Source organism: Lasiosphaeria miniovina, assembly GCF_030549165.1.
Source record: "Lasiosphaeria miniovina strain SMH2392-1A chromosome Unknown B0T26scaffold_8, whole genome shotgun sequence".
Classification (NCBI taxonomy): Eukaryota; Fungi; Ascomycota; class Sordariomycetes; order Sordariales; family Lasiosphaeriaceae; genus Lasiosphaeria; species Lasiosphaeria miniovina.
The window spans coordinates 2,062,793-2,087,515 of record NW_026848227.1 but is presented as its reverse complement, the minus strand read 5'-3'; the positions used below and the strand labels follow the sequence as shown (position 1 = coordinate 2,087,515).

The following is a 24,723-nucleotide window of genomic DNA, read 5'->3' as shown; positions in this document are numbered from 1 at the left end:
AAATACACACGTACATATACGGATACATGTTGCATTTATTTGCTTTGCCGCGGAAAATCAGGAGGTCCGGCCCGGCAGGAGGGAAGCCGTGTGACGGTCCGGCCTCTAGCGAACAAAACAACCCTACCGCTACGCCAAACCTTCCAAAGGATGCCAGGATTGCGAGTTCGTTAGCTTGGCAACCTAAACTAGATTATAGATACGTAGTATAGTCACGCACCCGTAGGCCTATTGCAGACTCAGTGGGCCTTACGGTTCCGTGGCCGTAACAAGTCAAGTCACGTAGTTCCATTCGAAGCCCCGTGCTTACGCCGCCTGTTCGGTGTTGGATCTGTGCCAGCAACGGTCTTGTCCAAATTCCTGTGTATCGAGGACATTACTACTGAACAGAGATGGAATAAAAGGCCAAAAATAGGCTTATTGAAACAATCGACTGTTTGCTCGCATAGTTAGATAGGGTCTCACTGAGATCCTTTCTTCGTCTTCTAAGGATTTAAGGTGGGGGAAGGTAGGTAAGATAGCTAGGTGAAACATAGATACCAATCACTACTCTTGGCAGCCGCTTTGCGCGGTGGCAGACCTGATTAGTAGCTGCTGTATGTGGAATCACTCGAGTTGTCGTGAAACACGTGTGGGTTAAGTTGCTGGCCATTCATTCCACGTTGCAGATATATCTTGGACACGTTTCTGACCACGCGTATCGGCAAAAGTTTGGAAAGAAAGCCAGTTTTCCCGAATACGCACGCTGGCTGCGGCACGCACCGCGCCGGACCCGTGGGCCGCCACCTGCTGGAGGCTGCAGTCATGACCGACGACGCCTAGGCCTTCTGGCGGTGGAAGACGCCGTTCGACTCGTGCATAGGTTTATTAAATCAAGCAGTTTTGACATGAGCCCTAAATTTGCGAGGGCAATTCTTCACTGGTACGGCAAAGGACAGCCTTCCCACCGCCTTCGTGTGAATAAGACGCCTTTGCTCGACCTCCGTGCCGAAGCTGATTTTCCACCCAAACAAACGCGAAAGAGGCCATCCAAGTCATCTTCTGACGGGAAGTCTAGGGAGCGCCAGCACGGCCATGAGTGAAACATCTTGCTGGTGGAGCCTGGGTGGGACAGTCTTTGGCAAAAACAGTTGGACGGTGTTTCGGGCAGAGCCTTGTCGTCCGACTATTCTGGTCTTCACACTCGGCCACTGTGCCACCGGGGAGGGTGTTGACTTTTGGCGCTGATCAAGGGAAAGGGACACCTGCGTTGTGACACTGTGTCTGGGGGAGAGGCTTTGCTACGACTTTTCTCGGAACGGTGCGCCAGCACTAGTCCCCATCGTACTATATGCAAGTCCCGTGGTACCACTTCTGCTGGCCGTCACTCCAATCTCAGTAGTCCCTATTTGATGACGGCTGCGGTACGGCAGACCCTGTAGACGCCGAGGCCCGTGTGGACGATCCCGCCGTCCGTCGAGATGCACTCTGGCGTGTCCGCCTCTTAGCCGAGCCGTGTTTCTTGTGTGGCTGGGCATTCGATGGCGGGCTGTGGGGTGCTCTGTTTCGCTTCGAACTAGTCTGCCTCTGTGCGCTGAAGCTGGACCCGAAGCTCGTGTCGAAGCTCATGGCTGGTTCGGGCCCAAGCGATGTAGACCCTTGGCTGGGCTCCTTGCCCTCTGCATACAGGGTAAGAGCCGGCCCGTCGTCCAAGTCATGAGATGCCGCGTAGTTTTCAGTGCCGATAGCTTGCGGCCCGACATAGTCTTCACAAGTAGACTCTTCATAGTGCCGTGTCTCGGCAGCTGGAACTTCTGCTTCTGGTGGTGTTTCTAGCTTAGCCTGGCGCTCTTGTATTAGCTACGAGTATGAAACGGTCGCGATACTCTTGTGCCAAATACCTAGTATTCCGGAATGCCGTTGCTCCTTGATTGAACGTCTTACGGCTACCTATCATAGCAAAGCCTCTGAGCTTCGTCATGTGGTAATCGGGCCGCCCCCCCCGGCGCGGTCGGCGCAGTAACGAGATGCGTATGTAGCTAGAGCGTACCTATGCCAGCGTGGTAGGTCGAGCTGTAGCTGTAGGCATTGCCGTCGAAGTCGGGCTCCTCGTCGCCGTAGTTCTGCAGGGCGTGCATCGCGCGTGCGCTGATTGCTCCGCCGAGACTAGCTTGCCGTTTCGCGATGTCCGCCCCCGCCCATGGAGCTTTGGCCTCGAGGAAGAAATTCGGCGCTGCTGGGCACCTAGTTGCGTTGTGTCTGACAAGTCTTACCTCACTGTTGCATCGATGTCACTAAAACGAGCCCCGTCGTAGAAGTCGGGCTTCAAATCGACCGTAGTACTGTTAGTGATGGACTCTAGATTGTTAAAAAGTACATCCCCACTGTTGGGGATATTCGTGCTGCCGCTTATGACTGGAATTATTCTGCGCATGACATCTCCTTTGGAGCCCAGATGATCATGTTCGTCCTGAAAGTGTTCAAATGCGCCGTCGGAGAACCTGGACCGTGAAAGCGACGGCCTTGTCTGATGCGAGTCTGCGTTGTTGTCCGGCCTCGATTTCGGCCGTGCAGATAGACATTGTTGTCATTAAGATGCTGCTCGAACGCCTTGTCGTATGCCGACGACCTCTTGGATGTATTAGGAGTAGCTTTTATCAACTTTGTCGATTTGGTCGCCGGCTTGAGGTAGAGTGGCCAGAAGCCACGGTTCGATCAACTCTTTCCGGTATGGAACGCTAAGACAGAAGGTCAGCGCCTGTTCCGCATAAGCAGATCGTAGTTGTAGTCATACCCCTCGGAGATGGCGAAGATCTGGGCCGCCGCGTCGTGCAAACCGAGCGCGATCGGTCGTACACACTGCAGGTGCCGCGGGCCATGGAGCACTGCGCTGGACGTGAGCGGAACTTTGGACAGGCCGTCCCAGAATTCCGGTGGAAAGCTGCAGCGGTGAAGTTCACCTATCGACTTGATCTTCTCCTTATTGGGACGGCGGTCTCTTTCGAAGCTGCTCTCTTGCCATGAGCAGCGAAGGTTTCGAATCAAAGGGAGACGGCGTGGTTAGGCATTCAGGTCGTGCTTGATGGCCAGGACAGACTGAGCTAGCGGCTACAGCCTACAGGGCCGCGGGTGGTGTTGCGAATGATTGGCACGGACACAGACCGCGTGGGAGCGCTGACCGCGTTGCCTTCCTTACTTACCAGAGCCGTCGGGTCGGGTATCACGCTTCAAGTTATGGTGTCAGCTAACCATTAGGCGCTTTTGAAACGGGAATATGACACGAGGTGCGGGGTAGTTCCAAAAACCTTAGGTTACAGGTATGGGAAAAGTTCTGCCGCGTTGCTGGCAAACGACCGCCGTCACCCAAACTTGCTGATGCGACGGTGGCGTGGGACCTCTCCTCTGGCCCGGCTCAGTGCGAACAAAGATTCTATTCCGTACGCGTTTGACATTTCGGAATGAAGGTACAGAATCTTTAACTCTTCGAACATACGCTAGAAACTGCCCACATTGCATCTAGGACATCCTCATCGCCGACAGGTACCGCGTTGATTGCAAGATTGGCGCTGGAGGTTTTGGCATTGTTTATTCCAGTACGGCGCTGTCCCTCGCTGCTCCTAGCTGCTCCGCCCCTCGCTGACCCAAGTACCTAGGGACCGACTTCCAATCAGATGAGGAAGTGGCTATAAAGCTCACGAATGTTCGAAATGACCCCGAGCCGCTCCGAGGCGAGAAGGATACATACGAGGCACTATCCGGCGGGGCCGGAATCCCACGAGTACGGTGGCTCGGGCAGGAGTGCGACTTCTACGCGCTACTCGTACCTTGGTTTCGAACATGACAACGTCTTCGACTGGACGGAGAAGAGGTTTCAAGAGATCTGTAGCAAAACTGACGGGACATCTTCTATAGAGAAGCCGTAGAAAGGACGGAGGCCAAGACCAAAGAGGTCGAAGAGAGATCTATGAGGAAAGCTGCATTATACAAAGATTGGGAGCATGAAGAGCTAGAGGAGTCGAGGTATCCGTGAATTGCTAGACAGGCGATGGTGCGGCGACCATTTGCTCGGCGTGATCTCCTGGCTCGGTCCTGCTGCAGCAAATGACATTTGGCCAGTTAATCAGCTCTCAACAGCTCCCGAATTCTGCTCTGTTCATAAGACAAGTCATCTGTGGACTAAGACAGGCAAATGAATGATCGCATTCAACGAATGAGCCTCTGCTTATTCCGAAGAGTGGGTTACTCAGAAGGGTTTATACTATTTCGAATGGCCGGGGTCAGGTAGCCGCTGCAGGGAAACGCTGCAGGGCTCCATGGCTTGGCGTGCAGCTTACATGTTATGTAATCCAGACCGATAACAGCAGAGCACAGGGTTTCCAGGGCCTTATCTTCAAGATTGGCGGGGCCGATAACAAAACCCCGACCGCCTCTCCGCCATGAACTGACTCGTGATGGCCGCCCTGCTGATGATCATTCAAGACACGCGATCCACCCTACTCGGGACCTATTGTTCGAGTCTCCCATCGCCATAACTACAATCAAAACTGGGTTGTGTTGCTCGCCCTAGACACCGCATTCGCAATCTGTCTGCTACAAATCTCAGCTTCTATTGGACCGAAGGTCGATATTCGAGTAATCATGGACTTCCTTATCGTGGCGGGCGGCCGTGCCCCCGCAGTCCTCGCTTCACCTGACGCCGGCGAGGCCCTCTCGGGAGTCTTTGGGAGCGTTAGCCTGACTGCGTGGATATGTCTCTTGGTAAGTGCACACGGCAAAACAAACGAGAGTTGAGTCCTGCGGGAACTGACGGTGCGCCCCCTTACTTTTAGCTTCCCCAGCTCATCGCAAACTACAAGGCCAAGAGCGCCGACGCCCTATCGATGAAGTTCCTCGTCATATGGCTGCTAGGCGATTTATCCAATCTCCTAGGTGTGTGTCCCAATGTCTTTGTGTCTTGCGCACTCGCTCGCGCGGAAGCTTAGTCGCACTGACTAACACGGTTGTTCGTTTCCGCAGGCGCAATCTGGACAAGCATTGCCCCCTCCACAGTTGCTCTCGCGTGCTACTTCTGCTTCGCGGATATGATTCTCATCACCCAATGCACATACTACAATAATCTCAATGCGCGGAGGCGTTCCCGCACCCAGCGGAGACGAGGCTCGTCGACGGCCACCGAGGACACGGATGCGACGGTAGTTGAAGATGCCGACGAGGATGAGCATGAAGCCGGACATGGGCACGGCGCCGCCTCCGAGAACGACCCACTCATCAACCGCAGGAGCAGCCACCATCACCGCCGCCGCAGCGATTCGCTCGGCCTGCCTGGCTCACACCGCCGCCACTCTATGCGACGCAGCGAGAGCAATCTCGACCCTCTGACGCGCATCATCACTGGCGAGGACGACACCCCTGACAGCAACCCCTGGCTGCACAATGCGCTGAGCTTGCTAGCCGTCTGGGTTGTTGGCGGAGCCGGGTGGTTCATCGGGTACAAGATGGGCGCCTGGGATGTCGCCGACGGTCTTCCTGATAGCGGGGCGGGAGATGTGCCGGCGGCGGCCAAGCCGACCGCTGTCATTGGGCTGGCGCTGGGATATTTCAGTGCAGTGTGCTACCTCTGGTATGTCCCAGGTTTCGTTGTCTTCTGCGGTCTGGCTCAGGAGAGAGACTGTAATGTCAAAGAGAAAGAAAAGTATGCCCATTTTGCTAACCTCCAACGTTGAAACAGTGCGCGCATCCCTCAGATCATCAAGAACTACCAGGAGAAGTCGTGTGAGGGGCTCGCCCTCCTGTTCTTTTTGCTATCCTTGACGGGCAATTTCACATACGGCGCAAGCGTCCTCTCGTACTCGCAGGACAGGGCCTACATCCTCCGCGCTCTGCCATGGCTGCTGGGCTCCCTCGGGACTATCGTCGAGGATCTAATAATATTCGCCCAGTTCAGGTTATACTCACCCGGGCGGCAAGCGAAGACAAACGACCTTGCTTGAAGACAACAAATGTCTTGCTAAGGGGGCTATATCGCATAGGTTTTTGACCATCAGCCTTGCCGCAGAGAAAAGAGAAGGGCGGTTATAAGAGGATTGGATGGGGTTCGAATTTAGGGAAGGTTTAATGATAATTGAGGAAAGATATCTCTGGCAATTTTGCGTTGGTTTGTCTATCTGGGTTGTTATTGCATGTAAATATGGAGGGGACTGCATATCTGTGGTAGTCGAGGCCGACTTCCCAGACTGGAAGTTTTCACGTCGTGATATTTTAAGGTGCTTTGCTGCTGTTTAGAGGCAGCCTTGGGCAGGGCAGATGTGTTCTCTCACCTTTGATCTTGCGTGGCGGCGTGAAGGTTCGTCGCCCGGTATAACTCTGCCAGTGCCGTTCAATCGATATTATTATTTTTTTTTGCTGTACCGCGGCAAATTCTTAATTGAGTTCATTTTTGGTGTGTGCATGGTGTTGGGTATAAGCTATTTCACGTCAGATCTAACTGTGGAAGTCGCTCCTAGAGCAGATGAAGGAAAACAACATGCTCCCTCACACTGTGCTTCTCGTTTCCTTTCGTCGAGAAGTGATCGACGGTTGGGCTGACTTCAGCAACGGCTCATCACCTATCCGGCACTTGAAATATGACCTTCCAGGCCTCCAGACCGGAGGCCGCCCTTTGCCGCTAAAAGTTCCCTCTCTTCTATTATGGAATTATTTTTGGAGCAGAACTAAGTGCACACGTGAGACAGCTGGCAACGCAGAACCAAGAGGCTTTGCTGCGGCAATCGCGAGGCGTCGTCATTAGAAGATGGCTTAGATATATCTCCACTTTCCTCATGGCACCCTCCTCGATGCGACACCACACGTGTAGCGTCACGTGTGTTAGAGCCAATTGGCCTATACCAGAACGACCTGATAAAGAATGGAAGGACCTTACCTTCAAGTGCGACAGAATGCGATCGTCTGTCGTCAAAGTTAGGTAGACAAGAGTCCGGGTCCCCGCAGACTCGGAAAACTACCTAGTAGGGAACCTAAAACACCAAAGACACACTTGGAGGTAAACAGCCTTGAGATTTAAGCTTTGCCAAGGCGGGGATCTCATGGCTAGACGAACGACGTGCGTTGTGGAAGAAATAAAATCCAATCGCAGCTTCCATTTTGGCGATGCAGTGTTGAGTGTTGCCGTGTCTACTCTGTGACATTGTGTGTTTGTTCACGGTTACAGACGACGCGACGGCGGTAAGAACCCTACTCCAAATCCTCTGAGGCCCGAGATAACAAAGTTCCCACTCAGCAACAGGGAGGGCTTGCTTGCGATGGCGGTCGTTTGCTTTGCTTTGCAGCTTCCCAGACTCGGGCCCCAGAGAATCTACCAACATACTCTTGCTCTCAATTACGACGTATTTGGAAACAGGGGCTGTTGAATTGCCACTCCTCAATCCTTCAAGGGCTCGGACCTTCGTTGATCAGATCAAAGTCGGCCTGTTCATCATTCCCAGCTTCCAGATCTGTCTGCCGCTCTGCCTCAGCCGAGTGCTGTTTGAGCCGCAAAACGCCACTAAGGTTTCCTTAGGATTCAGGGTGCCATCCCCCTGTCCATCCATCCAATGGAAGCAGTTTGAGTTTGGCCGGCACGGAGAGAGCCACGGACACGTCAACGCAGGGAAGAGAGAAAGGAGATGGTGGCAGATTGCGTGGCATCTGGCTGACGAGCCCTATTTCCATTCTGGATTATCCGGGGGCACGCACTAACTGCCTACGCCTACTGCGGGCAGCGAGAATGACGAGAGGCGAGGCCAGCCATCAAGGGCCTGGATGCTCCGACAAAGCGGCAATTTACTTGATCCGGCTTTGCCAGGCAGACGGGTCGCAAGTTGACGGATTGGCTGACGGCTGACTGAATGCTGAATGCCCCGCTATTATGCCCTGCATGATTGAAAATCCACCACATGCGCTGGACTCATGGGAGTCTGGACGGGTCTCCTGGCCACGACTTTTTTTATTCTAGATCCTGGTGTGACACCAGCCGTCTGAACATGTATACTGTGCATGCAGCTAAGCTGAGGGCCAAATACCGCCACCCCCCGGGATTTCAATGCACAGAATGGCAGTGGCGCAGCTGCCTTGGTCGACCGCGGCTTGCACGACCCGAGGCCGCTGAAAGGGACAAAGAGCGACAGGCGAGCTGGCAGAGCAGAGCAAGCTGGACTGATCCGTCAACTATCATGCGCTAGTTCCGATCCGCACCTGTCGGCCTATGTATTGCCCCAACACATTTTGTCTGATTAGGCTGTGGCAGGGTGTCCTCGCCCAAGTGCACTCAGCCCCAGACCCTAGGAGCAAGCTCAGGTGTCTGTGATTGGCGTATTGGGTCAAAAAGAGCAGGCCAGGCGCGTACAGTACGAAGTGATTGCCAGCCCATTGTGCACAGCGGCGGCCGTTCTCCGCGGCTTGTGCCGCGTTTGTGTGTCCAGGCCCAGGCCCAACTGAAAGGTAGCATCCGTAGTCTTGCCGCTCGTCCCATTCAGGTATGTATGAAGTAGGCTAGTTACAAACACGGGGGGGGATATTTAAATCATGGATCCCCCTTTATTTCTTCCCCGGCTTCGTTATTTTGCTCAACCTCGTTCTTCCCCGCAAAGAAGAGCCGGAAAAAAAGCCGACGATGGGTCTCGCTGCGCTTCTTCCCGCCCTGGCGCTCGCCGCCGTCGGCAGCGCTGCTGCTGTCTTGCCGAGAGACGCAGGGCATTCCCAGAACTTCTACTCGCTCCAAGTCGAGCAGGTGCACCGCGTCCAGCCCTTGAGGAAGAGGGACACCTCAGTAACGCTGTACAACATTACTGATACGAGCTATCTCGTCCAACGTATGTTTTCTGTCGAGTATATCTCGGGGGTTTTCTCGCCGACCCGGTCTAATTCGCGTGCCTGAGATTCTAGTGAGCATTGGAACGCCAGGACAGCTGGTAAAAGTCGCAATCGACACTGGCTCCGACGAGCTATGGTGTGTAATGCCCTATCTACCACCATGCCAAGTTGAAACACTACGGCCAAGACCCAGATCAGCCGCTGACGCTTTTTTCTTTCCTTCTACCGCAGGGTCAATCCCGATTGCCAAGACACGAGCTTGCAGGCTAGCCAGGCCCAAGAATGCTTGGCCGACGGTCTATACGATCCCACCAAGTCGAGCACGAGCTCCCAATCCGGTCTCTCGGCGAAGACGACGTCGATCAAGTACGGCATTGGCGATGTGAAGCTCTCTTATGTCAAGGACACAATATCATTGCCTGGTGGCACCAAGGCGGCTTCGGTCACGAACGCCCAGTTCGGTATGGCGACATCTACCGAAGATCTGAACGAGGGCATCCTGGGCCTTAGCTACGGGCTCAACACGAACCTCAACTACAGCAACTTCATCGACGAGCTCGAGTCCCAGGGCGTGACCAACAGCAAGGCCTTCAGCGTCGCCCTCGGCAGCGACAAGGCGAGCGATGGCGGCGTCATCATCTTTGGCGGCGTCGACACTAAGAAGTTCACCGGCAAGCTCTCGACCCACGCCATCCTGGGCCCCCAGTTCACGGGCGACATCAACCGCTACTACCTGCCCCTGGCGTCGGTCGGCGTGGACCGCGGCAGTGGCAACACCAAGACGTACTCGACGGGCACCGTGGCCGTCGTGCTCGACTCGGGCTCCTCGCTCAGCTACCTGCCCGACGCCGTAGCCAAGGCCATGGCGCGCGACTTTGGCGCCACGTTCAGCCAGCGGTCGGGCGTGTACATCGTGCCGTGCTCGCAGCAGAAGACGGCGGGCAACTTCCAGTTCGCCTTCGGCACGGCGGGCAACACGGCGACCTTCTCTGTGCCCATCGACGACTTCATCGTCGACCTCGGCGGCGACACGTGCATCCTCGGCGCCACCACCAACGGCGGCACCGCCACCGACCCCGTCCTGCTCGGCGACAGCTTCATGCGCTCCGTCTACGTCGTCTTCGACCAGACCACCGACACCGTCTCCATCGCCCCCTACGCCAACTGCGGCCAGAACGAGCAGGCCATCCCCAAGACGGGCGCCGCCAACTTCACCGGCGAGTGCGACCCCGGCGCGACGTCCGGGTCTAGCTCCGGGTCGACCACCAAGCCCAACGCCGCTGCCAACTGGCGCCAGTCGGCCTCGCGCGCCGCCGCCGCCGCCGCTGCCATGCTGGCCGTCGCTGTGGCAGCCGCTCTGTAAATACGTACATACCACTGGGCATTTTGCATGAGTTCAATATTATTTTTAATATCTTTTCGTCCTTCCTCTCCGTGGATAGAGAGATGATCTGGAGCGATTGGGTTTTTGGGACGGGGTGTTCCGGGAGATTTTTTATATTTTTACCTTTAACCAGCATTCCCACATTTATTTACAATGACAGACACATACACATGGAGATACCTCTACGCATTGCATTTTGTGGATGGGGCCGGGCATGTTTTTGTTGCTTTCAAGGGGAAAACGAAAAAGAAAAAGAAAGAGGAAAATACGTTTAAAATTCTGCTCGGCGTTGCTTCTCGTCTTTCGTGTTTTGTTTGACAAGTAACAATCGACCAATTTTCTGTAGACCTTATGGAGGGAGGGATCAATACTGGCCAGGCCATGATAGTATAGCGATATGTGCATATTCTTGAGTATGTATGTATATATATGTATAAAGAAGCAAGGTAAATAGATGAAGCAATAGCACACAAAACGCTCACACCTGCTAGTTGACTGCAAAAGACTCCAAGACAGGGACAAGTTAACAGCCAACCCCTTCTAGTAAAACAACCAACGACGTGGTTCGAGTCCTAGTCATGTTTCGAGTGGGAATACCAGCGGCTCGAACACAGGGCGACGACTCGGAAAGTCGTTCGGCTCAACTTTTCTCAGCCACAACAGGCTAGTTCAGTTCCAAACTCCCCTTTTCATGAGGTCCCAACTCCAAATTCCGGTCCATCGCGATCATGGGGGTTGCTGCGTATGTGCGCGCGCATATGTGCCAAATAACCAAACAAACTCTCGACAAACGTCCGTGGCCGTTATTGACAGCCCCAGACGAACAAATGCATCCTGCCGGAACGGATCATCTCGACGACGACGACAACAATGCCCCATGTCGGGCCCAGTCCCGACCACGCGGCGCGCGAACCGGGACGAGCCGTGGCTTCATGAGCTCCGGAGAGGTCTGCAAGGGGTGAGTCAGTCAGTCAGCCAGCGGGTTCAAAAGCCTCAGGCTGTAAAGTGGTTCGACTACTTACCCGCATCCACTTGGTGTCGTGACGCCAAAGAAGCAGTCGTCGGGATTGGAGGGCACGACCTGCTCAGGGCGTATGGGCGTGATGACGATGCCCGCGCTGGCGAGGGAGAGGCACATCGACAGGACCGCGGCGGCGAGGGTGACGGGCTTCATCCTGAAGGACAGACAGACAGCTCTGCCTTTCTTTCTCTATTTTCTCTTGTTGGAAAGGTCCTTTTCTCCCGATGCCGTGCAGAGAGAAAAGCTGTATGGAAATATGGATATCAAGAGCAATCCAGACCAGCTGCTATGCGAAAGAATCGAAGACGTGTGTGCGTGTATAGGTTGCGTATGTCACAGACACATGCAAAAAGCGCGGAAAGACGAACGTATTCCTGCAGCGAAAATTGGATAACAGCAACACACGCAAATGAGAAATAGACGAGAGGGAAAGGGCGGCCGGAACAGAGACCGAGTCGTGGAAGAGGAGAGAGAGAGGCGGTTAAACCTGTCGCCATCTGAAACCCTCCTGGCTTCACTTGGGCCAGGCATGGGGCGGCCGTAAGGTCCGAAATGGCTCCACGGGTACGGAGTACCTCCACCATTAGCAATGCGAGGGTTTCAGGTCATGAAACGCTGGAAACAAGACAAAAAAGAAAAGCGAGAACCAACTAAAAGTTCTGTGGAATTAAACAAGATCATAAGTATGGGATATTAGACAGCCCAATTACCGAATGGATGCACGGCGATAAAAAAAAAAAAAAAAAAAAAAAAAACAAGACCTGCCATCCGTCTGATGAACTAATCAAGGTTCAGGCTTTCAGAGGCGCTGCGGCGGCGGCGGGTGAGAGGCGTGGCCCTGGGTCCCTGCGACCGTTTCACGTAACGCTACCTTAAAACGCAACGCAACGCAGCGCCTCCGCGTCCCCACCTCAATCGATGGCCAGATATTTTGCACCAATTCTGGCTAGCCCAGACCCGCTATTTTGACGCCTTCAACCGCCCTCAAGATGTAGGTACCTAATATGGTCTAAGGGTAGGTTTATTTCCCTGTGAGCCTATCTAGTACCAGCAGCCATGTCTTAGCTACTGCCGTCCCTACTAGCGCTGTATTGCGAACTGAACGGGTACTGTAATTTTGTAATCGTAGCGCGCCAGTGTCAATTTAAAGTAAAGGGGCATCCCGATTCACGGTTACACACCATGGTCTTGGAGCTAGAATCTCGCAGTATGATGCTCAAGAGATCTAATTGTGAGCGAGTCTCCTTCGACTGTTAAAACGTCTTCGGCTACTGTAGTTACATAGGCGGCCAAGCGTTTATAGCTCGCCGCTCAGTAAACGACTATCGTTATACAATATACAGTTCTGCTTGGTCATCAACACCGCCGAGTCGACCCCTATCAACGTCCCCTGCTACTCGGCCTGCCCTCATGACATGCCCATCATCTCGCTTGTCGGCGGCTCGGACTTTGGTGCTGTAGGGCGGAGCCGCAACGCGGAACCGGGGGGGGGGGGGGGGGGGCACACTGCTTGCGCCGGTGGTCCCAGACAGTTGGCGCGGGGTTGGACGCTGGTGGTGGTGGTGGTGTCAGTGGCTCGCCACATGGTATAGTGAGAACATGGTTCAGAGGTGCTCATATTCCACCATTACGCCTTTCCTTGGGAAGTCGTTGGGCTGGTGAAGAAGCACCTACACTTAGAGGTCTCGATGCGTGGCCATCGGATGTCCTTTAGGGTCTTGATCGGCCCCGGCCCCGCTCATCAAGGCTACCTAGCCTCGGCTCGGGCCAAGTAGTGTCTTCTCAAGTTTGGCCGCCGCCACTAATGCCTCAGCGAGAGGAATAATCCTTCCCCATAGGTTGAAGGCGTTGGTGGTACCTCTGCTATCCCGCCTCCAGGTAACGCTTCATCCAGTGCCTCCCTCACCAGGTAGCGCGTGTAACGGGTCCAACGGATTAAGAAGCGCCTTTACCTTCGCGGAGGAGGGGGCCACGGCTCCACCAGGACAACTTATCGCCATCCCCCCCCCCCAGCCTGGTTCACTATCTCGTGGTCTTCTTCGGCCCTCAAACCACCCCCGCTAAGGGCCTTACTTGCAACCCCACAGGCCCATTGATTCAACCCAAGGGCCACGAGACGGCCAAGCTCGGTTGAGCCATCAGTCCTTATGCTGTGCTCCTCAACATCCTGGAGTATCCGATTGATGTACGCCCCCGCTGCTGAGAGGTGAAGGATGTGCGCGATGGCGCAGTGAAGTGCTAGCAGCTGCGGCGAGGGGGGCTCGATCGTTCGGTTTTCAGACAGATACAGCGTCCGAGTTGGGGAGAGAGGGTTCCTGCGGAATATCTGCGGGGAAGAAACGAGCCGATTCGGTACGTATGTGGCGGCGGATCCTGCTGGCCCGGAGCGGCTGCTGGCTGCTCGGAGTAGATCTGAAAGTCACCAAACTGCTAATGGATAGTGGCCGTCAGCGTCATTGCTTTTCGCGGGCGGTCGATCTCAAGGCCCTCGATGAGGTAGGCAACGCCCATGTCAAACATGTTAAGAATGGCAAGGGCGGCCTCTCTAGATGGGTCCTATATAAGTAGGCTATTTGTTAGAAAGACTAGGCAGAGTAAACTGCAGGCCAAGATGGCAATGGGGTAAAATACTACTAACCAGCTGAGCGCCTGGGTTGGTTTTGGTCAGCGAATGCGGGAGACTGTGGGCGACTTCCAGCATCTGAAATTCGCTCTCTTCCTCGATCAAGTGCTGTCCGCCGTCGTCCTGGGGGTCGTTGCCGTCGCGCTCGAAACGTCTCAATGACTTAGCGAAGTCGAATCCCCGCGAGACCACGCAGCGGTAGCGGTCCCGGACGAGGCACGCGCCCCGTAGAGCTGAAACACGTTCTGGTGTGCCCACAATTCCCTAGGGCAGCCCAGATCCTTACGCTCTAAGGACGGCGGAGTGATATGCGGGCGAGGGCTGAGGCGTCCTTTTGGTTGAGGCCTTCACTACTCGTAGGTGACACAATCCTTGTTGTCAGTTCGTGGGTCGGAATTCAAGTTTCGAGGGTAGGGTGCCAAAAAAGAATCCACTCACAGGACAGGAAGAAACTATCTAATAGATAGTCGGCGAAGGCGAAGAACACCGAGCGGAGATCTTCTACCTGTCCGCCTTCCAAATCAAGTCCGTCATCTTCCTAGGAGCCGTCGTCTGCATCTAAGGAGACATCTAAGGAGAGCCCCATGGAGCAGAAAAAGGACCGGAAGAACGCATCGTGCGACTTTTGGGAGCGCGCGTACTTATAGGTGTAGCGGATGAGGATTGACGTCGATCGATGGAATGGGGAAAGCTGTGGGCGGTGGCGGGCGGCAAGATTCGGAAATCAATTCAGAGATTGAAAGAGCGCCGGGACATGTCGGTTTTTTTTTTACCTTTTTCGCGGTCGCGGGCTTCAAGTTTGCGATACGATATTGAGCTATCGTTGGTTGTGGTTGGTCAACATTTGTTTCACGCTCCAATGAGTACCTACATGTAGGTACTCTGTTTTGTTCTTTTCCCCCCTTGTCTTTTCGGCCCGGGCTATGGAGTAGAGACTGGGTATACAGAGTAAACGTTGAATCCCATTCCATCGATCGACCTTACTTATCACCCATAATGTCAAACCTCAACGCTAACCCCCCGTCCTCAAGTGAGGATGCAATTCCAGTGCCCAAATAGGTCAAGGTTAAGTCGAAGGCAATCTTCATGAAAAAGAACAAGAAAAACAGCCTTTGTATTATTCAATTTCCATATTCCAATTATGGGGTATATTACACCTCGGCACCTAACACACACCCCTCGCGCTCCGCGACCGAGCGAGAGTTGCTGGTCCAAAGGGACGGAATTATATATAGTGTTTCATCAGACTTGTACAAGCTCTCGGTCTCGCCACCAGTTACCGGTCTCTACTTGCTCTACGCCGGGGCGGCGGCGGCGGCGCCTGTCACACTGCCTCTTTGCAGGTTCGGTTGCTGCGGAAGGAAGAGGGGGAGGTATGTGACCATGAGAGACATCACTGTGTGAGCAAGCGCAGTTAGCTTCGTGCAGCCTGGGGGGGACTTGATCCGAGTTGACTTGTGAATGGGAGGAAGCGGTGTCTTACATGACATGCCGACAGAGAAGTAACCGGGTGTGCCAGAGCTCTTCTGCGACTCCTCGCTCTCGCCCAGCCAGCTCTGAACGCTAAAGACAACGGCCGCCCTGGATAAAAAGATGGTAAGTCAGCTGCTCAATTGCCTTGTGGCCAAGGCTATGGTAGAAGCGATGCGCAGGCGCGATCTCTCGGAGCGGGCGGTGGAAAGGCAAGATGTCCCTGTCTTGAAGTAGAGAATGCACATGCCAAAGTTGCGCGGCGCGGCGAGCGCAAGGACATCCGTCGACTTACCATCCGATGTATTTGTTGCGCATGAAGATAGCCGCCATGGGCAGGGTCGACGAGAGAGTCGATCCGAAATCGCCGCCTTCTCCCTTCGCGACCGGTTCTTGGTAAGGGACAACTGTGTCGTGACCCTTGGTCAGTAGCTGGCTTCTTGAGTTCGCATGGTCCGCGGTGGCGCTTTAGGTAGGACTGGAGGGGCAGCTCACTTAGCTCGGGTCGCCGCATGTCTTTCTCTTTTCTTGACGCCATGGTGATTGAGTTGTTCTAGATTCCTCTCGTTGGCGCAAGTCTTGTTTTTAAAGTTGGCAATATTACTAGAAGCCAGACGTGCTTTGGTGCCACCAGGGTTGAAGTAACAAGCTAAACCGCGAGCAACACCAGGCAGGCCATCTAGCTCCACAATTATTTGTCAGTTGCCCAATGGAATCCCGTGGTTTTGGATTTCCACTCGCTCTCGCCACAAATCTAGCCTGCAACAAAAACTATAATCAAATACCTTACATACTGGTACTTGTGTATTTTGGCATAGATCTAATCTAATCGGCTTGTATCTTTTATCTTATATCTTTCGTAGCCCCTGACAAATTTACTTCTACGGGCTTTTGTTATTGTCGGTGGCCCGGCCCAAGTATAGATAACACGCTAGCAAATACCTGAGCCACCGCCCCGGGCATTTGTGGGGCGCCCCTAAATGCAATTGCACTAGGGCCCCAACAAGGCAGGTGGGGCTGCCCTGAATGGTGATCTAGTGCTACGACGGTTTATTTCTCAACGTGTCCAAGCAAGGGAGTTCCTCAAAGTTCGCCGTCGCTTGCCGCACATGGAAGCCCAAAGCGTGCATGCTGCATGTTACCGCATGGGCGTCTGGCGAATGGCGGCTAGCTATGCTATGTTTCCTACAGTCCGGCATTGAGAGAATATTTCGTGCTGTGGTATGCGTCCAAGCTCGAGCGGCAGAAAAGTTAGCCAGCTCCTGGCCATTGTACATCGCATAAGACAGGAGGGCTAGACGTAAAACCTGGGCAAAAGAATGCGGATGGAGGCCATTGTAATTGAGCGGTATGCGTGTTGCCGTGCCCATGTGGTCGGCCAAATCCCAATATTAAACCGCAGTGGTCTCTTATCATGACTAATGTAAAGAGCATCACTGGCATCAGCACAAACGGCTATCTCCCCTCGCACGATCTTGAGACTTCACTATCGGGGGAACCGATCATCAGTGGGGTCTTCCCTCCGCACGGGGGGTTACAACGGACCTGTCTTACTGGACGGGAAAGCCCACCGAGGGGGGCGGGGAGAGGGGAAAGCGTTCCAGCCGGCCTGCCTCCCTTAGATCGATCAAGATGTATGGAAAGTATTCACTCCGTATGTCTGTATTGATACGACTGTCAATACAGAACGTGCACCTGTGGATGGACTGGAACTTGAGATCGGTCTCCCGGTTCCTCTGAATTCCTTAGTAATGCCCTCCCTAGCATCATTACCTCAAGTTCCATATCTCACGCTCGGGACCTTTTGTTAGCTGTTTGCTTTGCGAAACCCGGGATGAAAGCTGGGGTAACCCTCGCCGGCGGAAAGTGCAAGGTGCAGTGTCTTATTGCTAGTACTGATGGAAATCCCAACAATTGGGAATTTATTTACCTACACTGGCTTGTATTTGTCTGGCGTCGGGCTGATCGTTTCAGTGAGAGAAGCCTAGGTTTTCTTTCGGTGACAGTTATTATCAACCTAAGCCCAGCACAGGCCATGCCTTTAGGCACACACCCCTGCACGGCAGCTCCGTTTTCGTAGTAAAAGCGCTAAGCTAAGGCAGTCGGGCTTGTGCAGCAAACGGGTCGCCAGCCCAGGACGCACCTGAGCTACTTGACACCCAGGTACCCTCTCGCCCACCTAGCCCGACGTTAACACCCCCCAGCCAGTGGCCCCAGTGCTTACCCAGATCGAGCCGCGGGCGCAGTCGGTCGGCATCGCGGGCAACTACGGCGGCGCGCACGCCATCCTTGCAAAGCGCTCCCTCGTGCTAGGGAACCTTGCTCGAAAGGCGAAACCCGACCCGACGACAGTCTCCGACCCCATCGTCGACTTCCATTCCTGAGGGCTCCGGCTCCGACGCCTGGTCCCGCCTTCTGGCCCGTCCTACCTCTGCTCTGAGCGGCCTCATTACCGAATGCCAACATAGCGAACGGTAGTCCCGTCCTTCGCCGCTGCCGCTCCATTTCGTCTTCCGTCTCTCCCTTTCTGTGTGTCTAGTCTAGTGTCGGCAGGTGTGTGCCTAGGCTGCGGCTTCGCGACAGCAAGCAGTCAGTAGTGCGACGTTGCCGTCTGCCAAGGTACTGGGACGTCGGTCGTCCGACTTCACTTGATTCCCGCCATCCCGTCTGTTATCGTCGTCGTCCCACCCTCGGCCCAGTCGTCGTCGTCGACGACCTTGGCGTTGTCGTCGCTGCCACCGCCGCCGCCGCCGTCGGCGCTCCAACGGCCACGGGCTTTCACGGCCCCCTCCCCTAAAGCTCAACCATTGCGATATCCTGCGGCATGGCGCTTTGGCAGCTATCCCAACCATGACCTCCCGGCCCCCATTGGGCGTCCAGCAGCGGCCGCCCCAGCGCAAGCTCAGCAACCCGAGCCTGTCGCAGCGGCCGCCGGCGCACCAGCGTGCCCTATCGCAGCAGTATCTGCCTCCCTCGCCGATTCGAAAGGAGACCACCTTCCACGACTTGGGCCCCCCCGATCCGGCAGATGCCGCTCAGCAGCCCCGCTTCCCGTCCCAGCGCCGGGGTGGCTCGCGCCTCAAGCTTGAGCTGTCCCACGGCACTCCCGACTCTGTCATCACCCAGATCGCCTTCAGCGAGTCTCCCAACGCTATCGAGTCCTCCAAGCCCGCCACTCCCTCGCGCAGCAATGCACCGCCAACCGAGCCCTCGGACCTGAGCGACATGAGCCCTGGCTTCTCGACTCAAGCCCCTACTCTCGACGTTGATGCTCCCTTGCCCATGCCCCAGCGCCGCCACCGCTTCACGGTCGACATGCCTCGCCGGGAACCTGCGTCTGCCGCTGCAACCACCGCCAAGAAGGACACCCGTCCGAAACCCTACACCGTCGAGATCCCCGCGATCGCTCCACGGTACAATGTCCTTGGCAAGAACGAAGCTGCAGCGAGCGTGGGATCGGGCTCGGGTGCCGGCAGTAATCTCGGTCCTCCGCCTTTGGTCGGCCATGCCGATTTCTTCCCGTGGTCTGGCGGCCATCCCGAAGATCAGTGGTCCGAGTCCATCATCCGGCATGGTCATTTTGATAAGGCGTCCCCGGCCCAGGACGAATCGAAGCAGGCCAAATCCATACTGTCAACAGCCCTCAAACACAAAAGCGGGTTGCACGTGCTGTCGACTATCTTCACGGGCGTGCTAGGGCAGAGGAGACACGGGGGGCAGATCACGGCGCCCTCCACTTTCAAACCCCCTCCTCGCGTCACCCTCACAGACACTAAGCGTGAAATGTGGCTCAAGGATTTGGCCAACCCCGCCATCTCGCTCCGCCGCTTGAGTCGAACCATACCTCACGGCATCCGGGGAAAGGTCATGCTCGATCAGTGTTTGAACAAGAACGTGCCCACCGATCGTGCGGTTTGGCTGACAAAGTGTGTCGGTGCCAACGAGTTGCGAGCTACCAAGAGAAAGGGGCCCTATCTCATGGGAGGCGAGGCCAGGTGGGTCAGAGAATGGACTATCTGCGTTGAGCAGTTCATCGAGGGCGTCGCTTTTGCCTTTGACGAAGAGGACTGGAAAGCAAAGGTGAATTATGCGTAAGTCGTCGTAACCCCCCCCCCCCCCCCTCCCCCCCGAAACCCGGCCTAATGGCTCGACAGGATCCGGCTGGCAACACATCTCTACGCCGAGCAACTCCTTGACCGTGAACACTACATGGAGTGGCTCGTGTCAAGCCTCGAGAACAGCCACCAGGGCAAACTCCCCATGTGGATACTCATCACTCAAATATACCGGAACGACCTGCTTCGGCTGAGGAAGTATGGTCGTCGGCTAGTCACTGCCCTGATCAGTCACAACTGCGTGGTACTTAATACCCCAAGCCCCTTTTCTTGTCCTTTGGTTGGCAAGCGCGCTTACGTTATCCTAGATCCAAAACCACATAGACAAAGACCTATTTACCCCTGTGTTCTCTAAGCTGTCGCTGCTACTCAATTCTCTGATACTAAGCAGCCCGGAGAATTTTCTCTCTCCGTCTATCTGGTCAAAGTATCGGGACTCGCTAAGGGCTTGCTTACCTGCTGGTGACGAAGCCCGGCAAGCCTCCTTCATGATCATTAACGAGCGAAACGAGCAACTCGTAGCATCGGCCAACAGGTCCCAGCCTGCCGCTCGCCAAAGCTTGGTTCGGATGCTGGATAGGACCTTGCAAACACCGATGCCCGGTGACCTTCCGGCCCAGTGTTGGGATATTTCCCAAGACAAGGCGGCCCTCGCCAAGGCTCTCCTCGAGTGGTGTACGTCTTTGTACAGGCCCGGTCTTGCAAAGGTCTATGTCGCGAGCCGCATCTTGCGTCACTGGAGCACCCTCGGTGTTGACGCTACCAGATCAGTCTTGGACTTCCTTGACACGGATATCTTCGAAGAGCAAGGTCGGAAAGATGCCCTCTACCACCTGGCGTGCGAGCTTGTCCGCTCCGGCATATTCTCCATCCCTCGCTATGTTCAGTGGCTCATCGCCCGCGGCGGCCTCTCCAGACCGCAGGATGTGCTCCCCGATGGGCCCGTGGGCACGCGTCTTTTTGTTGAACTTCCGACGCATGCCCTTACCGGGTCGCAGAAAAACACCAGGCGCGGCATGCTCTTGCGCGCCTCTTTCAGCGTGGATGACGAAGCACGAGATGTCGAACTTGCCACAAAGCATGTGATGCATACGCTGGGGTTGCCGATAGATGCGGCGGACCCTATCCTGCAACGGAAGCCCTTGACGCTCGGCAAGTTGTCTAAGCGCATCCGAATCAGCGGCCGGGGGCTCAAAGCCGAGATAGGCTATTGGCTTCGACGCATCCTCAGGTCCAACACCAAGCAGAAGGAGAAGGAGGGAGGGTCCACCATGTCCCCTGCCATGTTCAGCTCTATCCGGGCTGTGCTCGAAGCAACCGAAGACTTCTCAATGGGCGTCGACATCCTAAAAGCACTGACAGAGCAGTCCAATGTTGACGTGCTTGCCGCGATTGCCGACACTGTTAGCCGCCACCTGTTTGTCTTCGCCGCACTCGACGCTTCGAAGCCTCTGTTTGACGGTCTCTACAAGCGACTCAAGGCTGTCGTTCAAGACCAGGGGATAGGGGCCCGGCCGCTGCTTGCGTCGCTCGTTGGCCTCTCTCCGAGAATCCCTGGCCAGGAGGCGTTGGCCGCGCAACTGAAGATGGATCTGGCAGTGAGCGACCGTCGGAATCCTGTAGATGCGTGCTCGCCCGTGTCGGACAACATGGCGGCTCGCCTCCACGACGACGATGGCGACCTGGTAGAGGAGATCGAGAAGTTGTTGGCTGGAGGCACTAGTCTTGATCCCAACACCATGGACCGCCTATTCCAGGCGGTCGCCCAGCGGCTGCAGAGCTGCTGGGGCAAGGCTGGCGACAAACAGCGCAGATACAGTGCCCTCCTCACCCGGTTGCGTATGTTCGATGTGCAATCTTTCGACGGTATCATGACCAAATGGCTGTTCTATCTTCGCACGATCAGCAAACGACCATCAATCCTGCGGATTTTTCCTCTCCTTGTGTCTGTGGGCTGTTTGAGCATGGCAACTATCTTGGCAACAACGGCAGAGTCCCCGGGCGCCCAAGGAACGGGGTTTGCTCGTCCGTCTGGTCCGGGTGCTTCTGGGCCGCAGGTTGTGCAAATGACATACCGGACTCGCTACATGCAAGAGGCTCTCCAGTTGTTCATGACGCCGATACCACAAGACGACCTCCTCTTACCTGAAGAGTGCTACCGGTTCTGTATTCTCCAGGACCAGACGCACCAAGACCATCCCAAGGAGCTTCTAAGCCTCATTCGCCTTGCCCTGGCCGAGTACTCGTACGCCCGGGCTCAGAACGATACCGAAAACCTACCAATGGACGACGCCGATACCAAAGACCGCCTGCTTTCCCTAATCAGGCTGCTCGTGCTGAAGGACGCGATGGGCGTTGCCCGGGCGTTGGCTATCAAGGGTCCAGATTCCCATATTTGCAGCTGGATCGACTGCATAACAACTAGGTTCTTGATCCCGACGGCAGACCCACAGACCCGTGTCACCTTTGATCAGGTTCTAGAGCTCACGAACGAGTTCACCCTGCCCTTTTGCCAGTTGAAGCTTTCCTTGAGCCTAGCCAATGATCAGAACAGCCAAGAGGCTGCCGAGCGGCAACAATCGCACCTCGAGCTCTTCACAAACGCCATGGACAAGGCAATCGAGGCAAAAAATATCTCGTGGACGGGCATGTTGTCGTCATTGAGCCCAGAGATAACGCACCACCTAAAGAGCCGCGCCCAGAGTCGATTCTTAGACCTTATTCCGTCTCCTGCGAACCCCTTACCGACAGAGCGGCCTCTAGAACAGACGATCCAAATGGCAGCAAATCTACTGTCAGTTGTCGACGCCATCATTCGTGGCGGCTCCATGGTCAGGCAACCTCAACTTGTCCCTGCCATGGTTGACAAATTCACCGACCTCTGGGAGATTCTGGCCACGTCCGGGGCCGAGGCCAAGCCACCGGTGCTCAACCACTGGCTCCCTTTTCTATTAACCTTCATCATGCTCCATGCGCAGACATTTGACGCGAGTAAGCCGGGCAACGAGTTACGCGCCAAGGCGCTAATAGTGTGTGCTGGTTTGATCCAAGAGCTTGATGCATTGCACGGGCCTAGCATCGACACCAGGGCCTTGAGCAGCCGCATATTCGACCTTGCCTGCCACCTGGTTGACAACCTGGCCGAAGACTCGCGCCTCATCTGTGTCCGGGCGCTCAAGGATAGCACATCGGACGCTCGGCTCCGTTACATTTTCAGCTTCTCGTCGGGCCCCACCGAAACCCTCATGCTCTGCCACAGAGATAAACCGCCTTCAGCAGCCGCTGCCGGTGGACCTCCCAACCGCCCCAACTGGCCGCTAGGTGGAGGCCTGATGAGTGTGCCTGCCGCCTTGTGGGGCCTCGAACGTCCGACCCCTGAGCGGCTGTCAGTGTTCAACTTCCGCCGCTGGGAGATCCTGAACGAGCCCACGCCGAACGTCGGAGAAAACGACACGGCGCTAAGTCTTGGCCTTTTCGAAGCAAGAAAGATCAGATAGAAGAAACATGTCTTTTTGTAGGAGCAGCGATTCGAGTTGCATATGTTTCGCATCGTAGTTATTCATGTCCCATAGCCCTATTTTTACGTATTTGGCGGGGGTTTAATAGCATGGTTAGCATATCGGGCGCAGGCGTGGTCACGGATATTGTATTTCATGGTTTTGGGCTAATGAATTGGGAAACATGAGGCGGAAGTATCTTCATATCAGAACATTGGAGCGTATGTCTGTTCTTGTTTGGGTTCATGTGTATAGTTTGTTTTCTTTCTTTGGTCTGGTTTGGTTCGGTCTAAACGTTCTCCAACGTCAAATATTTTCGGGGAAGGTGTTTTTCGAACGAGTTTTTTGTCTGTCTCTGTGTCCCAAGTTGATATAGACTTACCTACCTTACCTACCTTACCTTACCTACCACTTTTGTATTTAATCGGCGCCCATCACGCACATCTTATCTGCCTACCTTACTTACCTCACGGTCGCTGCCACTATTACTATTTTTCATTTTTTTTACTTTGAGCATTATTATTATTGGTATTATAATAGCAGCACTGCGCTGCCCTTTGGTCAACAGGGCTTGGCTGGGTAACCAACCCTCATGACAGCAGATGGCGATGGCAGATGTAGGATTTGAGTGTCAACATGAGATGACATGGTCTGTATATACATGATGGCATGATATGGGTGAAGAATACCCCTGTTTTTGTTGTTGTTGTTGTTATTGTCTGTTTGTTTGGTTCACATTTCCATGGCCAATAAATATGCCTTGGCTACGAACGACTGTTTGGATATGGTCACGTCGTTACGAGATGATGGTATATGTGTGTGTACACACTTACGTGTGAAACGACGAAGCTAAACGGGAGGTTTCTCTCACGCGGCTTTGTGGTTTCTGTTGTGTCGTGTTGTGTGTTGTGTGTTGTATCTAGGTAGCCCAGGCCAGCTACGAATAAATGTGTGTATGTATGTTGTGTTGGAAGGCGGCGAGTCTTTACACAAAGGAGAGCAGCAGAACTATTCTAGATAAATTGCCGGCCTCTATGGTGCTCGATAGCTAGCCACATTGAGAAGATCTGCAGATTCTTTCTCCACGGCAAAGACAGGCTCTTCCCTGCTCATACTATGCCGCATGTATACGGATGGTGTAGCCAGACAAAACCAGGTCTCACTATGGAAAGTTCGAAAGTTCCAAAAAAGACATGAGCAGATGACATGGTCTTTTGATGCATAACTACCTACCTTAACTATTCCCTATGTAGTATAAGAGTCCCCGAAACGCCAGCTGCTAACAACCTTCCATGAATATCAACTGCCTTGTACTAACTAACCAGCCACCAGCTACCAGCCGGTATTCCGTCACAAGATGTGGGTGGATTGCAGATCCAGTATCCATCGAAGGCAAGGTAGCCAAGCGGTCTAAGGCGCCAGGCTCGGGACAACCTGAATTTCAAAACTCTCCTGGTCTCGGTAATGGGGCGTGGATTCGAATCCCCCTGCCGTCATTCTTGTTCCGTCCATATGATGGATCTACAACTTTCTTTTTTTGTCTGGTGCAAAAAAAAATCTTACTTTTTTTATTTGTTGCGTTGTTGTAGCACTTTGCCCATTCCCTCCTCCCCCGTGCAAGTGTTTATTGATAGGGGATGTTTCGTATTTCTTTCCCCCTTTTTCCTTCTTCTCTCTCTTCTTTTTTCTTTCTTTTCAAGGAAAAAAAAAGGCCACGCTATGCCACCATATCTGGTGCTAGCATCTACTTCGCTCCTTGCTCCGATTTTGCGCGATGATGTTGTAGG

The 24,723-nt window shown here is 54.5% G+C and overlaps 6 protein-coding genes and 1 pseudogene across 7 annotated transcripts; 4 read left to right on the top strand and 3 right to left on the bottom strand.

Moving 5' to 3' along the window:
* Nucleotides 1-1,374: 1,374 nt before the first annotated feature.
* B0T26DRAFT_681137 (uncharacterized protein) lies at nucleotides 1,375-3,882 on the bottom strand (the record flags this gene model as incomplete). The annotated part of the gene is made up of 10 exons (XM_060440611.1): nucleotides 1,375-1,799; nucleotides 2,030-2,223; nucleotides 2,253-2,321; nucleotides 2,417-2,610; nucleotides 2,642-2,717; nucleotides 2,774-2,993; nucleotides 3,180-3,204; nucleotides 3,473-3,628; nucleotides 3,804-3,832; nucleotides 3,876-3,882. 10 exons carry the CDS (start codon nucleotides 3,880-3,882, stop codon nucleotides 1,375-1,377), a joined length of 1,395 nt encoding a protein of 464 aa, XP_060290330.1.
* Nucleotides 3,883-4,391: 509 nt separating this feature from the next.
* Nucleotides 4,392-6,126, top strand: B0T26DRAFT_499900 (PQ loop repeat-domain-containing protein). Its single transcript, XM_060435369.1, has 4 exons — nucleotides 4,392-4,737; nucleotides 4,809-4,908; nucleotides 4,996-5,599; nucleotides 5,708-6,126. The coding sequence occupies exons 1-4, from the start codon at nucleotides 4,618-4,620 to the stop codon at nucleotides 5,967-5,969; spliced, it is 1,086 nt and encodes a 361-aa protein (XP_060290329.1). The 5' UTR covers nucleotides 4,392-4,617; the 3' UTR covers nucleotides 5,970-6,126.
* Nucleotides 6,127-8,484: 2,358 nt separating this feature from the next.
* On the top strand, nucleotides 8,485-10,606 carry B0T26DRAFT_731433 (aspartic peptidase domain-containing protein). Its single transcript, XM_060443059.1, has 3 exons — nucleotides 8,485-8,825; nucleotides 8,899-8,962; nucleotides 9,058-10,606. The coding sequence occupies exons 1-3, from the start codon at nucleotides 8,627-8,629 to the stop codon at nucleotides 10,187-10,189; spliced, it is 1,395 nt and encodes a 464-aa protein (XP_060290328.1). The 5' UTR covers nucleotides 8,485-8,626; the 3' UTR covers nucleotides 10,190-10,606.
* Nucleotides 10,607-11,140: 534 nt separating this feature from the next.
* On the bottom strand, nucleotides 11,141-11,384 carry B0T26DRAFT_757017 (uncharacterized protein; the record flags this gene model as incomplete). The annotated part of the gene is made up of 2 exons (XM_060446192.1): nucleotides 11,141-11,159; nucleotides 11,233-11,384. 2 exons carry the CDS (start codon nucleotides 11,382-11,384, stop codon nucleotides 11,141-11,143), a joined length of 171 nt encoding a protein of 56 aa, XP_060290327.1.
* A 3,774-nt stretch (nucleotides 11,385-15,158) lies between these two features.
* Nucleotides 15,159-15,862, bottom strand: B0T26DRAFT_624523 (uncharacterized protein; the record flags this gene model as incomplete). The annotated part of the gene is made up of 4 exons (XM_060436142.1): nucleotides 15,159-15,250; nucleotides 15,338-15,435; nucleotides 15,620-15,731; nucleotides 15,820-15,862. Coding segments are annotated over 4 exons (345 nt in total), but the record flags the coding sequence as incomplete, so codon positions are not given.
* Nucleotides 15,863-18,174: 2,312 nt separating this feature from the next.
* B0T26DRAFT_658761 (uncharacterized protein) lies at nucleotides 18,175-22,936 on the top strand (the record flags this gene model as incomplete). The annotated part of the gene is made up of 3 exons (XM_060438899.1): nucleotides 18,175-19,415; nucleotides 19,479-19,683; nucleotides 19,748-22,936. The coding sequence occupies 3 exons, from the start codon at nucleotides 18,175-18,177 to the stop codon at nucleotides 22,934-22,936; spliced, it is 4,635 nt and encodes a 1,544-aa protein (XP_060290325.1).
* Nucleotides 22,937-24,327: 1,391 nt separating this feature from the next.
* On the top strand, nucleotides 24,328-24,432 carry B0T26DRAFT_t267 (annotated as a pseudogene). The gene has a single exon. The product of its transcript is annotated as a tRNA-OTHER (tRNA).
* The last annotated feature ends 291 nt before the right edge of the window (nucleotides 24,433-24,723 follow it).

What these genes read in the sequence shown, in the direction of transcription:
- B0T26DRAFT_731433 (XM_060443059.1), top strand. Translation starts at nt 8,627, where the DNA reads ATGGGTCTCGCTGCGCTTCTTCCCGCCCTGGCGCTCGCCGCCGTCGGC. An exon ending in TACGAGCTATCTCGTCCAAC is followed by an intron (nt 8,826 to 8,898) that starts GTATGTTTTCTG and finishes CTGAGATTCTAG; the next exon opens with TGAGCATTGGAACGCCAGGA. An exon ending in ACTGGCTCCGACGAGCTATG is followed by an intron (nt 8,963 to 9,057) that starts GTGTGTAATGCC and finishes CTTCTACCGCAG; the next exon opens with GGTCAATCCCGATTGCCAAG.
- B0T26DRAFT_499900 (XM_060435369.1), top strand. Translation starts at nt 4,618, where the DNA reads ATGGACTTCCTTATCGTGGCGGGCGGCCGTGCCCCCGCAGTCCTCGCT. An exon ending in CTGCGTGGATATGTCTCTTG is followed by an intron (nt 4,738 to 4,808) that starts GTAAGTGCACAC and finishes CCTTACTTTTAG; the next exon opens with CTTCCCCAGCTCATCGCAAA. An exon ending in AGTGCAGTGTGCTACCTCTG is followed by an intron (nt 5,600 to 5,707) that starts GTATGTCCCAGG and finishes ACGTTGAAACAG; the next exon opens with TGCGCGCATCCCTCAGATCA.